The 14,097-nt window shown below is 51.7% G+C and overlaps 5 protein-coding genes across 5 annotated transcripts; 2 read left to right on the top strand and 3 right to left on the bottom strand.

Moving 5' to 3' along the window:
- Positions 1-2,717: 2,717 nt before the first annotated feature.
- HRG_04715 (uncharacterized protein) lies at positions 2,718-5,197 on the top strand (the record flags this gene model as incomplete). The annotated part of the gene is made up of 4 exons (XM_044863186.1): positions 2,718-2,728; positions 4,164-4,293; positions 4,323-4,544; positions 4,850-5,197. The coding sequence occupies 4 exons, from the start codon at positions 2,718-2,720 to the stop codon at positions 5,195-5,197; spliced, it is 711 nt and encodes a 236-aa protein (XP_044721800.1).
- Positions 5,198-7,691: 2,494 nt separating this feature from the next.
- On the bottom strand, positions 7,692-9,886 carry HRG_04714 (uncharacterized protein; the record flags this gene model as incomplete). The annotated part of the gene is made up of 6 exons (XM_044863185.1): positions 7,692-8,368; positions 8,426-8,700; positions 8,756-8,944; positions 9,002-9,574; positions 9,631-9,702; positions 9,768-9,886. The coding sequence occupies 6 exons, from the start codon at positions 9,884-9,886 to the stop codon at positions 7,692-7,694; spliced, it is 1,905 nt and encodes a 634-aa protein (XP_044721799.1).
- A 427-nt stretch (positions 9,887-10,313) lies between these two features.
- HRG_04713 (uncharacterized protein) lies at positions 10,314-11,653 on the bottom strand (the record flags this gene model as incomplete). Its single annotated transcript, XM_044863184.1, has 2 exons — positions 10,314-10,625; positions 10,688-11,653. The coding sequence occupies 2 exons, from the start codon at positions 11,651-11,653 to the stop codon at positions 10,314-10,316; spliced, it is 1,278 nt and encodes a 425-aa protein (XP_044721798.1).
- Positions 11,654-12,225: 572 nt separating this feature from the next.
- HRG_04712 (splicing factor 3B subunit 10 (SF3b10) domain-containing protein) lies at positions 12,226-12,606 on the top strand (the record flags this gene model as incomplete). The annotated part of the gene is made up of 3 exons (XM_044863183.1): positions 12,226-12,228; positions 12,297-12,503; positions 12,559-12,606. The coding sequence occupies 3 exons, from the start codon at positions 12,226-12,228 to the stop codon at positions 12,604-12,606; spliced, it is 258 nt and encodes an 85-aa protein (XP_044721797.1).
- Positions 12,607-12,830: 224 nt separating this feature from the next.
- Positions 12,831-13,919, bottom strand: HRG_04711 (MAGE family domain-containing protein; the record flags this gene model as incomplete). Its single annotated transcript, XM_044863182.1, has 4 exons — positions 12,831-13,390; positions 13,440-13,571; positions 13,624-13,837; positions 13,890-13,919. The coding sequence occupies 4 exons, from the start codon at positions 13,917-13,919 to the stop codon at positions 12,831-12,833; spliced, it is 936 nt and encodes a 311-aa protein (XP_044721796.1).
- Positions 13,920-14,097: the final 178 nt, after the last annotated feature.

Raw genomic sequence — 14,097 nt, 5'->3', positions numbered from 1 at the left:
ATTATTATTATTATTATTATTATTAGCCTCCTTTTTTTATTAATAAAAGCGGCGCTTTCTAAGGCGCTTAAGCGGCCCTTTAAGTATATAAGCTAGTTAGCGGTAACGGCGGCTTTAAGGGTAGTAGAAGTAAGTAGGAGGCAGCTAGTAATAATAGTAAGGCTAGCGGAGGGTATAGATAAGGGAACCGCCGATAAAGCGATAAAAGCGGTATCCTTAGTACTAAGGGAGTTAATAGTAAAAGTAAAAGAGTAAGAGGAAAAGAGCTTATTTAAGGATAAAGCCTTAGCGCTCTAAAGTATAAAGATTATAATAGGCGGCTATAGTAATAGTAAGGCGCTACTTTATAAGTATAGTTAGTACGTGCGTATTAGAAATAGCTACTACTATAGCGGCGCTTAACTTAATTAGCGTAAGGGAGCTCCTACGATATATACTATATATAAAGGGCTACGTAGGCGGCTATAGCTTATACTTAGCGCTTATACTTTAAGAGGTTAGCGGAAAATAGCTATTATACTTATTAAGTAGTAAACTTATAAGGGTAGTAAAGCTAGAGGTAAGGGTAAAAGGGCCGGGCGTTATAAGCGGCGGCGGGGATAGCGTTATTACCTTAAAAGGTAATATAAGAGCGGCTAGTATAGTAAAGGTAAAGATAGTAGCGGTAGGTATAGTTATAGGGGTATAGGTAAGAGCGGCGGTAGTAATAGAGTTATTATTAGCTATACTTAGTATAGCGTTAATAAATAACTTTATATACTTTAAGAAAGAAAAAGAAATAGAAATAAAAGTAGATATATTTACTATAGAAGTTAATATAATAGAACGCGGCCTTTTACTTAATAAAATAAAAGACTTATTTATTAAAGTTATTATTACTACTATTACTACTATTATTACTATAGCTATTCTTATAAGTACTTATTAATAAGGTAGCTTATATAGCTAAGAATAAACTAACGCTTTATATAAAGTAAAGCTTAATTATTACTACTACTATTATAATTAAAGAAAGAGAAGAAAAAAGAAAGAAAAGATACTACTTTATATACCCCTTAGTAAAGGAAGCTACTTAAGGCTAAGGGGATAAGTAACCTAAGGCTTATATAGGTCTAGGCTAGCCGCTAGCCGCTTAAGGGCGTATATAATAAGTTATACTTATATTTAAGTAGCTAGCTAGCTAATAAGTATAAAGCTAGGTTCTAGCTACTTAGGTTAATAAGTATAAGAATAATAAGGCTAGTAGGGCTAGTATAATTAATAGGAAAGGGTAAAGTAGAGCTAGTATAAGGAGCTTAATACTTAATTATATAAAAGCTATTAATAAGGTAGCACTATACTACGCTAAAGGGAGGGTATTATATAAGAGTCTTTAACTATTATAAGTTATAGGCTTAAGCTATAGCCTAAGCTATATAGTTATATATAAAGGGCTAGATCCTATATATATATATATATAGGCTAGCTATATATAAAAGAGCTTTATATAGCTTATTAATATTATCTTATAGATAGTACTTATATATATACCTTTACTTACTTTATAATAACTAGCTAGACTAAATAAACTAATAAGGCTAGGCCTAGAGTTATAAGTATAGCTAGCGTAATATAATAGCTATAGTTAAAGATAGCGTTAAAGCTCTTAAGGGAGGAGGAGCTAAAAGAGTAGTAGTAGTAGCGGGGGCTATAGTAGTAGGGGCTATAATAGCTATAAGGGTAGTAGGTTAGACCGTCTAAGCTAAGTACTAGCCTTAAAGGAATAAGACTACTTATTATTATACCTTAGTAGCTTTTTTATTTAGTTCCTAGTAAGCTTCTTAAAAGATAGCTAAGTAACTATTACTAATAGGCTTTATTAATATATATATATCCTATTTTATTTTATATTATTACTCGTATATAGCCTCTAGGGCTATAGTAAGGCTAATAGGGGCCTAGGCCCCTATTAGTAGTCCTAGCTAGCTATAGAGCCCGGGGGCTTATAACTAATTAGGGAAAGGGTAGCTATAAAGGCAAAGATAAAGGAAAGGTTAGTCTAGTTCCTCCTACGCGGTGATTTTCCCCCCTAAGGGCCCTAGGGCCCCTAGGTTACTCCTTTTCGAGCTACTTAGCTATCCCTATCTCTGTTTTAGCTAAGAAGGTTAGAAGGGCTTCCCTTCCTTCCTTAGAGCTATAAAGAATAGGTAGGCTAAGGGCCCCCTCCTATCTCTTAGAGGTCCGGTAAAGGACCTCTCTTTCCCTCCTATAGTTCGGGCACCTTAGGATAAGGTGCCTAGCCGTATGCCTTCCTTAGCCGTAGCGGTAGTCGTCTCGCTCTACCTTATTAGTCCTTTTTAAGAAGGAAAATAGGAAGCCGGCCCCGAAGAGGAGCTAGTAGAAGGCCGAGAGGGTTAGCCTAGGCCTCCCTATAAGGTCCTTTTCCGGGCTAAGGGCTAGGCGGGGGGTCTTTCGAATAGACGTGTAGTGTTTGCCTAGGCCCTTAGCCCTAGGGCCTTTAGCCGCCTCGGGAGAGAGATATATCCTATAGCTACTATCTAAAAAGAGCTTTTATTAAGAAGTATTAGTTAGCTTCCTTAAGGATTTCTTCTTACTTAGCTAGCTATAAAGAAGCTAAAAGGTTACTAGTAGAAAAGGCTCCTAGGTAGGCTATATAAGTCTTCTTAATATAGTTAGTTATTCTGGTCGGAAACAGTTGGTTTGCTATCATTCAGGTTATGGAAGGTTCGTTTGCCCTCTAGCATAGCAACTTGAAAAATCTCCCTACCATCGCAAAGTTGCACCCCACCATCATCGACAGCCTCAATTTGCTGGCCGTATGATATAGGAACACTATATCTTTGCCTTCCATCCTGGTAGCAGATATACGGGCCCCTGTTGTCGAATGTCTGCGCGTAGTTAAGCACACAACGAATAAAGCAGCTCGCTAGGCGCACAGTGAAGTCTTCAAGCAGGGGCGTCCCGCTTTGATATATAACCCCGATACTTGATACAGATGTGTCGGCTGAGCTTGGCCTATTCGGCGAGCTGCTGCCGATCCGTACGCCGGCTGATGGAACAAACCCCTTCTGTGGAGAGACAGCTTTTCTTTTACGTTGCGACCGCTCAGGCATATCGTCCCGCGATTTAGCAGCCGCCCGCGAGAAGGCGGCCAGAGCGGCCCAGGTGTAGCCAAGACTATCCGGCTGGAAACGCTGGACAAATTGCGGCTCCCACAGATTGGCCAGAGTGGAAGCTTGTCCAGGACCCGATATAAGGCGCTGAATAACTGGGTGCAAGCCGTCCAAGTTGTCCTGGTTGAACCCCCCTTCCACAAAGAGGGCAAGGCGATTTTCGGGCTTACTACAGATGACTCGGCTGGCAAATAAATGTTCGCGGCCCCAGCGACTGACGGCGCTCTCCCACTCTGTTTATCGGTAAAGAGAATCGAAAATTTGAGTTTTCTCAGCTGATGCTGCCTTGAAGAAGGTGCCGGGGCTCGTGATGGTGTCGTAGTAAGCCATGATCGGAAATATTGAATGCTGGGAACTGAAGTATCGATGAGCTAGTACGATTCAAGACGATGGTTGAGATGTGATTTTAGAGAGTGAGATGATTATGAGAATTTGCTGGTCCTTAGACATGGTATTTATACCCCGTCCCCCTGCCCGTAATTAATAACTATCTGCGAGAACGGGGAGAGTCAGACGCAGCCAAGACCTGCAATCCTGCTTGCGTGCAGGCTGTTCATGATTAGAGTCATCCTCTTCCCCTGCAGACGTTAGACCACCTCTGCAGCCTGCATGTCACCCCTGGGGGGAACAGGCGCTGCGACCTGCGCAAGCTCATCTTTAATCCCTGGGTGCAGGTCGGCTGCGTGGACGCGCAGGCAAACTTGCACGACAAAGCCATAACAGCTCACATATGTCAGGCCGCAGTCATCCAGGAGTTCAGGCATCGACCTTGACGGAAATCCTTGAACCGATGTCATCGGCCTTTGAGTTGGTGCTCCTATACAAAAAGCTGGGTTGGACTAGCAATTGACCTGGCCAAGTCCGGAAGACTAAGAGGATCTCAAGCAAATCAAACCCCAAAAACGTACGGCTTTCACGAAGAAGACACCCTCCTACAAGATCCTATTCTGTACGTCGAGAGCCTTGCCTTGCTGATGGAGCCTTCGACAGCGACATCAAGGATCCTGAGCAGATCTATACCCTTTGCGTGCCGCCAGGCCAGTCCACCATGTTTGTTCCCTGGAAAAGGCGCTGGAGGGAGCGACCGATCTTTCGAGACATCCAAGGGCGAGGCAAGAACGTTACCATAGCCGTCGACAGGGCTTTCAGTACGGAAAGGCACAGAAGCTCCTGGTTCGTCTCGGCCGCGCTCTGGGCTACGAGAAGCTTCTAGAGTGGTACGATCTGCGCTGGGGATCGGGAATGAGGCTCAACAAGGCACTTACCGCCGAGGACCGTAACCAGAGCACGGGACAAACCCTCAGAGACTCGTCGACCTTCTTCAAGCTTTACGTGGTCGACCGACTATATCGAAGCCGGCTTCCAGAGATCGTGTTCGACAGTAAGCCCCAGCACGATATTACACATCTCATGGGCAGGCTTTTTCGCCTTGCGGGCGCTCCCACGCACCTTGCCGACCAACAGATGACCTAGGTCTACAAGCAGCCAAGGCTTTCCAGGCTCAGGTGTAAGAAACCCCAGATAGTCCGCAAGATCAATGAGATAGGGTATACGCTGAAGACGGCACCCAAGACAGGACGAGGCGGAGGGCTGCTCCAAGAATACATCAAATGGGGGCAGATGGCAGATGGCGCGAGGAAAACGCTGCATGACGATCGCCTGACGCGTGCCATCAGCGATTTTCGCATTCTGAGGGACGGCGAAGAAATAGCCAGGCAGTCAAAGTAGAGTATCAGCTTCCAGAACGGGCACGAATCGCCAAGCTCCTCTTACAACTTGTCGAGGTCACCAGCAGCGATAAGCTATTCTGCATTTGCATGGAGCTTGTAAGGGCGCTGGCGGCTCTCTGCAAACTACAAGAACCTCCTCGACCGCGGCAACGCAAACAACCGGCGGAGAAGCCAAAGAAGCAGCCGCGCAAGGCTCCTTCTTCTGCACCAACAAAGTGCGTCCGGCCAGTCATTGTCAGCGCGCTCGAAAACAGCCATGTCCCCTGCGCAGACCACAGAGCCTACATCCCTTGAGTCCACCTTTGCCGTGTTGACACCGGGACAAGAGACCACAGGGGACAACCCCCTTCCTCACCCTCCAAGAGGCACGCTGTTGGCTGGCGTGTCTTATCTGCACGTGGAAAGTGCTGGGAAGCCGCCTGCGCGGTTCTCGTACGAGAGTTGGATGATGGTGCTCTGAAGTATGTGCTATTGACCGCCAAGAAGGACTCCGGCCTCAAGCAAGTTTGAGGGGATTCACCTTGCTGGAAGCTCCGCATAAATTCGAAAGGCAGGCATATCGACATTAAACTTACATCTGACATAGCACGTCTATCCCCAACAGAATCTCAATCCATACCCCGAGCCGGGTCCATTGTCCATGTCGCTTGCACCTTTAGCTGCCGCCGCCCCTCATCCAGCAGGACACTTTGCCGTTCCTCCGTTGTTCTCCCTGGCTCGTGTGCTTCCTGTTGTTTCTGCCGGCGCCTCATCTCCCATCTGACGCCCTCTCCTCTCAGTTTGCCTCGACGGGCTCTGCCGGCGCCGAGACGTGGACGGGGGGAATTATGCTTGTGCTAGACATATATGCCTTGAACAGCTGGTATTATATATATATATAAGATTTAGTTAATTGCACCAGAGATATAAACATGTATATATTTATATTCTAATATAAACTTTGCCCACAGTCGCCTGTTTAGAAGATAAAGATGACCGCAATCATGCTAATGAATCAAACCTAAGAATATGCAAGTCGATGTTTTGCCTAGGGCATCCCTGCATCCCGTCCCCGGCTCATAACTCCCCAACCTCGTTTCTCTTACCGCAGGCCACCCAACATTTCATCTTTGCCTCCTCGTATATTGCACTTGCTCGACACCCCTATGCGTGAAGAACACTTGCTCTTGTGCTTGATCAAACCTTCAGCATACTAGGTTTTAGATCAGCCTGATCAACATGGCTACTGTATCAAATCATCAAATCAACAGGTTCTTTAAATAGTTCAGTCTAATCGCTAAAAAGGCCTACCATGATAAAGCTGCTATTATTAATGGCGGCAGGGCCGTTAAGCCTACGTCCACGCAAGGCTCAAGAGCTATACAGTTGGGGTTGGCGATAGCACAAAGGGGTTCGTCGTATAATTTCGGGATGCCAACTACCCTCTCGACCTCGACTTCTAGCCGCCGCGAGGGAGACCTACGGACATATGGTACCGGACTCCCATCTCAATGGGTGGTTAGATCCTCTACACGTATACACTATGGACGATATATCCGGGGAGGCGCATCTTCTCGCTGGCACCTCTTTTCACAGTCCCGAGAATCTCCGTCTTCTAAACCAGACTGTACAAGACTTTGCCCTGTAAGTCTACCTAAAGGTCTGGCAAAGAAAGTTCTATACTAATTGACAACGATATAGATTCTCTGCTTCCGCGTGGCGTGATCGGCCGACTACAGTGTCCTCTTTCAGCGACGCCTCGTTCCAGAGCAGCTATTTGTCCCGCCTTGAACGCATCCTAAACAGACTTCCCGTTAGCTTTCCGCCTTTACCGGGCAAGCTCAAAAGCCAACTACCGTCCCTCTGCACAGATGACTATTCCATTGTAATCAACCACTGGGGCCTCCTTGAAAATAACATCCACGTGGCACCTCACCACCGTCCACAAATCTTAGCCCAGCTGTGACAAGCTGGTCCAAATGTATAAGCAATAATTAGATACTCTTGCTATTAATTCGACTCACCAATCGCCGTCGGCGAACGCACACAAAGATCTATACTTCTGATCACAGGCCGACGCTTTGAAGAAGATCGAGACCGTTGCTTCGCTGGCAGTACAGCATCAATGCATCATGAGACGGACGGCGGTGGTAGTGACGGCTTTGAGAAGGGAGGGCGAGAAGACTGCAGACCGCTTGGCTGGTGGATAAGGTGCGGAAAGATAAAACGGCAAGGGGGCGTGTTCACTCAAGGTCTTGACCATTGCATCAGTTTCCATTGGCTTCAAGAAGAGTGGGGAGCCTTTGGCCGGATCGCTCGACTCGGCTCAGGCGCCGTCAGGGTTCTACAGTATGTGACTTGGATCGGCGGAGGTCCCCTCCGTATGCTGGGAGCCCGTTTTGCAGGAAGAGTGTGAACGTGTGAGCGCGCGCGCAAAATGAAGAGCTGTGAGAGCTGTCTTTGGAGCTGCTGCTTTTGAGAGCCCGTGGGCGGGTTCGTGGACTCGGGTTTTTTGGAAGCGGGCACGGGCTGCCTTTAATATCCCTTGACCGTCCCTTCGTCCTGGCAGCAGGAGTGAGTAGATGGGAAAATAGGGGCCAGGCATGGTGGGGGCGAGGCGCCATCGTCTCGCTCTGCCAATCCTTTGTCATGAGGCTCTGGCCAGGGACGACGATGACCCGTTCGAGTGAGCCGCCGGTGCGTTTCACGACCATCGTGAAGTCAAACCCGTCGCTCTCCTCTTTCTCGTTTACTTCTTCTCACTGATTGACCGCACAAGCGCTCATCTTTCATGGTTCCAGCTCCGCTGTCAACCAATGTCACCGCCAGCCCAATTCATTGTCATTGTCGCCCAGAGATCGTGGAAGATTGGCAAGGGAGCGGCCGCTTCCTCACCGGACCCCGATGACATCGTCGTCGCTGGCAGCGGCGGATGTCCAAGCTCAGCCTCCCAGAGTGGTAGGTAGGGCTCCAAGAACGCGTCGAACATGGGACAGCCGTTTGCCTTGTCTGGCGGCGCCGCCTGCTTCTCCTCCAAAGCCCGCAGCCGGCGGTGGTACTTATCTTTGACGACTCTCAAGATGATGCGGCTGGCGGAGAGAATGTCGAGGTTTCTCGAGGCCGGCGTCGAGTCTGTTTCACCAATTATGCGGCTCAGGAATTGATCGAACTGCAACTGCGAGCGAGCCCACGAAGCATCGAAATCCGGACATTCCGACATGGGGAATGACAATCGCAGAGACAGAATCACGGTTAGAATGAGCCGCACCCAATCGTCGACGGTGAAGCATAGAAATGCCGCTTCATCCAGCGCCGCGAGGTGGTCGAGGAGCATCCTCAGCTTGACGACGCACTCGTACATTTTGGTCGGCAGCAGCGGAAGAAGCCCATCTTCACCATGACGACGGCGCGTCGCGCGAGGAAGCCTCAGCAATGAGCCGCAGTCGAGGTAGACATCGATGAAATGGCATTGCAGAGAAAAGGACACTGCAGAAGGTGAGTCTCGGTAGGACGCAATTTGGTGACATAACAGAGAGCACGTACCGTTGGACACAACGGCGGGCGATGCCCTGGCCCGGGCCTCTGCGAGCTTTGTCGCAAGGCCCGAGAGGATGAGCCAGCGATGGTGATCCTGTTGGCCGCTGAACTCGTGCGTGACCTGGAACGCCTCATGGAGCGCACACGAGTTTCGGCACAAGGCGGCGAGCACGGCATCGCCTTCGACGCGGGCCTTGCTTTCAAGGACGTCACAATACGTGGTTGTCCAGGAATTGTAGAGGCTGGGGATCTTGGGATTGGTCTTCCACGAAACAACTTGTCTGGGGCAAGTCAGCCAATGCTCCTCATTCATCAAGACTTGGCATGCGTCTTTACGTGGAGCTGATGTGGACGTAGGTTAGATAGGCGCGGATGCCATCGAGCTGCCCGTCAGTCAGGTCCATGACGGAGGCGTCTACGCCTGCGGGTAATTCTGGAGCCAGGTCGAGGTCGTGGATAATGTCCGTGGCCATACGTAAATACTGGAAAGCTTGCTTCTCCTTTGGGCGGAGATGAAACGGGTACCTGATGGGGCGTCAGTCGACCTCGGCTATTATGCATCGCCTCATGTCAAGGTCGTACCATGAACTGTAGATGAGGATCCCCTGGAGCAGCTCCAGGGACCTCTCGCCGCCGGCGACAAACTTGTAGCCCAGCACCCTGCGGAATTCGTCATCGTACAAGCCGTGGCCCTGGAGCGTCTTGGAGCCGGACGAGGCGGCGAGGATGGCAAGCAGCACAAAGGGCCGCGTGGCAGCCAAGTGAGGGACGGATGCATCGGCGGCCAGGACGGTGCAGGGGAGATGCTCGAGCTTGTTGCGGCGGAACGAGTGGAGCAATGACTCGGCCGAGGCCATGTTGAACAGGGGCTTGGCATGGCCGTCGTGGATGGAGTGCAGATGGGGCTGCGCCGACGAAGTGGACGGGGCCTGGACATCTGCCGCCCCCGGCGAGACCCATTGCTGCGCATCAGAGCCGTCGCCGTCATCACCGTCGTCCGGGAAGAGGCGCTCGAGGGATTGCACGTGTGAGTCCCGCAAGACGTCTACGCTGTTGTCAAGCTCCGACTTAGCGGGGATGGTGAAGTCGATGGTAAAGGTACCGGACGGGCCAGACGGCGACGATGACAAGCAAGGCAGCCGACCGTCCTGCGATCTGAGAGGGCATCAGAGAGGGACAGACCATCAGATCATCTGGCCGGCGGGACTCACTGCTTGGCCTTTCTCGATCGTCGAGGCCGCGGGCACATGCGCGAGATGCACTCCCTCTTGAACGCAAGGCACCTGCATCACACAAACAAAGGCCGTCAGCGTTCGGGGCTTGTTTCGCAGGGTGGCAAAGGGATTACTTTTGGCAGACGTCAGGGAATTCACTGGGTCGACATCGAACCTTTGTCGCCCGGCAGGCCTCGCATGCCGTTGAGATTCTCTTCCGGGCGGCGTCGGCGATGCCTGCATCGGGCGCCATGCTTGACGACGAGGTTTGCCGGGCACAGGTTGATGGCGGTCGAAGCTGGCGAGTGCGACGTGGTGAGGCCGGATGTGCGGAGCATAATCCGCCCGAAGATGCTTTCTATTTCCGGCGATGACCGGAACTGAGCGCTCGCAACCAAAACCTTGGCACTTCAACTCCATTGCGCCGCATGCCACTATTAATACCCATCAGAGTCGCCACGGCCTCGTCGACGCTAGGTCTTAGTCCCTTGTCTCACGAATTCTTCATCGCCTCTTCCGTAGACCCCGGGACTCTCGTAGACTTTAAAGCCCTGGTCCAGCACTGCCATAACTTGTGTCCGCGCATAGTCAACGTCGACCACGCACTTTCATTCCTGTTGTACAGAGCTCTGTTACACGGCATGGCTTCGTTCCACACCACGCTTACACTTTCTCCCTCCCTATTCAACCCGGGTCATGGCTATCCCCGGATTCTCCCTCGCCAGCGTCGCCTCAACCACTTGTTGCATCGACGTCACGGCTTCATCGGACTCTTCGGTCGATGTCTTGACCCCGTGTGAGTTCTTCCTGTGCTCAGCAACGTTTTCCCTCGCGCATCGGCTGGAGCAGAACAGCGTTATCCGCCTCTGGTCCAGACACTCCTTGCACGACACCGTCTGGGACGTCCCATCTTCCATCTCCACGTCCTCGTCGCGCAGCTGGGTGCATTCGTCGCCCGCTGCGCAGTCGTGCGCTGCTGCGACGTGTTCTTCCTGCAAGCAAGTTAGCTTTCTCATCTCCTGTGGCACGGGCAGACAGGCGGGAGTGCACATACATGACCCTTGAGAAGGCACTCTTCCGTGCAATAGACCGTCAGCTTGTCGCTGCCCCCCATCTGCGTGACGACTTGGCATAAACAGCACGAGAGGACGGCGCTAGGGTCCACGGTCCTTTGGCAAACATGACAAGGAGGCAGGTTGCCAAGTTTCTCGCTCGCAGTAGACGCTTGGTTTCCAGATGCTCGGCTCTTAGCCTGCGCCTTGTCATGCTCAAACGCCGTCTTTGCTCTTCGCAGCTCGTCGAGCCGTCTTTGGTGGTAGTCTCTTTGTGGCTGCGAGTTCCTGCTTTCTTTCATGTCCGCAGCAATCCGGTCGATAATGTCTTCGAGCGTCACGCTCTCGCTGGCCTTGTATTCCTCCAGGTACTTGTTGGCATTCTGAAGGACTTGGTCCGAAGTGCGGTTCATAAAAAACTGGGCCGTGTACAGCTTCTTCAACTCGGCCGCATCACCCTTGATGGCAGCTGCCTTGTCCGCAAGGGCATCCACGCTGGACGGCCAGTCTGCCGGAGTTCCTATCCCCTCCAGCATCATGGTCACCAGCTCTTGCCGCGATCGATCCGGGTCGTCAAGCATACCCCTCAACTCGTCCTGGTTGGCGCCATGATCTGACACGGCGATGAACTCGGGGTATTTTCGCAAGACCCAACGGTACCAAGCTTCCTTTTCTGACTCTATCCTTGACTCGATGAAGTCCAGGCTCCGCTTGTCATCTTTTGCATCGTGAAACAGTCCCTCGAGCTCATGCAGAAAGGCCTTTCGCTGCGTGAACCACTCGCGGTCTTGGCTCTCGGTATACCGCAGTCGCATCCGGTCCAAAGATTTCCCGTAGCAGCTGTGACATTCCGTCACCGGCTTCTTGCCGCATGCTTGGTCGCATGAGCTCCTCAGCGCTCTGATTTCTTCGGAGCACAGCTGTCTCTGTTTCCTTGCCGCACTAAGCTCGGTCCAGTGCTCCGGCATGGTGTGCTTGGACGGCGACGCCATGCTTCCATTCCTGCCTAGAGTCGAGACGTGATTTTCAATGTGTCTAGTGGGAGTTTTTGGGTCTGACGTGTTTGTAAAGACGCGTTTGGAGAGGCTGGTCTGGAATCAGATGCCCTTTGCCAGCCGAGCGAGGTTGGGCGCGAATAAGCCAGAGGACAGTCGGAAACTTGAGGGCGGAGGCAGGAAAAGTGAAAGGGGGTATCTCAATAAGTTTTCTCTTTAAATACGCCTGGAAGGATGACCGTGAACAATGTGCCATCAAGAACGTGAAGATGAGCGCGCAAATGAACTGACTTGCCTTCGATGGGAGTCACCGCACGGTACAAAGTACTCGACATTCAGCCGATATTCAGCCGGTCACCATCACCAGCCGACGATAGTTCACCGAGAACTCGTGCCGTTACAACCCAGCGATATCAAAGCACAAGACGGTTCAGCGTTACCAACACACGCGCGGCGATTCATGCCGACTGAAACTGCGACCGGTGGAAGCCCAACCTTTCAGTTCCCTTGGCTGCCATCATCGCCGTCTGTGGCCATTCGTCACAATGGTAAGGCCTCCCCAGATTCACCGGTCCCCAGTGTGCGCTCGGCCACTTAACCAGCTCTCTCCCTTCAGGCCGACAAACTCCGAACCCAGCAGGAACTCGAACGCCTGCAGGCCAAGTACGTTGGCACTGGCCACCCCGACACGACGACCTGGGAGTGGAAGACGAATATCCAGCGCGACACATACTCCTCCATTGTTGGCCATAGGCCTCTACTTGCATACATTGCGCTCGCGGAGAACGAGCCCATCTCCAAAGTCCGGGCAAATTTGATTCGAGTTCGTCCCTCAAGCCGTCGCCGGCGCGCACGTTTAGCTAACCACGTCGGCGCAGAAAATGATTCAACCTTGCGGCCCTCCCCCGCCTCGCGAAGAAGAGTAGACCTTGCCTCGGCAGCGGCAGCAGGGCGATGAGATATTGTGGACATTACGGGTTTGCTCTGGAAACTGCGTCAATGGAAAGATACCACTGGACCATCGGGGTCTTGAATAAACACTTTCGCGATTTTCCCCGGATCGAGAAGCATTGCTGCGGCCGTTTAGTCTCGATCAAACCGAGAGCATCATCCGCGATTCGTCGTACACGAATTCAAGGCGTTGGGGCCGTTACTCGTCTTCTGAACCGTCGGCGGCTTGTCTCCCGCCCCCGCCGGCTTCCACCGCGTCCTCGTTGGCCGCCGTGGGCTGGGCCTTGAGCCCCAGGCTTGACCGTAGTTTCTTCTCCAGGTCAGGGCTCCAATCACCAAAAACCTCGCGCACCATGCCCATGACGCCATCGAGTCCAATCTCCTCTTTTGCGCGTGGCCCAATGTGCCAGGTGACGTTCTGGTCACCGTCCTGGCCGATGGGTGGCCGCTCCACCTTTTTTATCACGTATCCGTGCTTCTCCATCCTTTTCAGCGTCATGTCGGTCTTTTCGTTGGACACGTTTTGATCAGCATTCAGCCGCATGAGGTAGCGCCTGAGCTTCTGCTCGCTCAGCTCGCCCGAGTTCAACCAGATCAAGGCGACAACCAGGGTGTAAAAGGCGGCGTATGTAGCCTCGTCCTCCTCGTTTGGTATCCTGGATGGCTTGAGAATGGTCGCGCTGCGATATGGCTCTGGTAAGTTCGAGGTCAAGAGGTAGGCCCCGGATCCGGTCTTAATTTGAGAACTTGACTTCATGGCTATCCTTGCATTAGCTTAGGACAAGCGCGTTTGGGACGGCCAACCTACCCTGTCGCTTCTCTTGGAGAGACATCTTCTCTCGAACGGGAAGCTCCCGCAACTCCATGCCCCATATCTCGCGAAGCTGTTTTTGCGCGAGCACAAAGACCCTCTTGAATGACCGTCCCTGGTTGCCAAGGACTAGACTGTGTGTCAGCGATGACAACCTCCAGCGGCAGCAGCCGGGCATTACCTCTCTCCTTGATTCCGTCGCGTCTTATTGGAGTCCGCGAGTATTCGCACGAGATGGCATATCGGACCAGCTTCTTTGCAAGCTGTCTGTCGGCGTCTTGGTTCGGGTTACCGTCCATGCCATCGCCAGATTCGTCGCCAGCCTCGTCACCCGAGCCGTTGCGGTTGGGGCGTTGTCGCGGGCGCGCATCTTGGTCTGATTCGTCGTCGTCGATCTGTCGACATGTTAGTTGAGCCAGCACGAGCTATCAAGGACGACGATGGTACCGGACGTCTTCTCCTCTGCGAAGGAGGCATCGTTGGTGCAGGCTTTCAATTCCAACGCAATTAAGCCGCAGCAATTGGGTTGTCTGAAGCGTGAAGCGATAACGTAAGGGGGGGCGAGGGGCAGACAGCGCGGTCGCACTTTCAGACGCGTCTGACTTTCCTTATCGCCTTAGCGCCTAAGTCGCCGCCGGCTTATCGTCGCAAATTT

Source organism: Hirsutella rhossiliensis, assembly GCF_020360975.1.
Source record: "Hirsutella rhossiliensis strain HR02 chromosome Unknown scaffold00004, whole genome shotgun sequence".
Classification (NCBI taxonomy): Eukaryota; Fungi; Ascomycota; class Sordariomycetes; order Hypocreales; family Ophiocordycipitaceae; genus Hirsutella; species Hirsutella rhossiliensis.
This window is presented reverse-complemented; position numbering and strand designations above follow the sequence as displayed.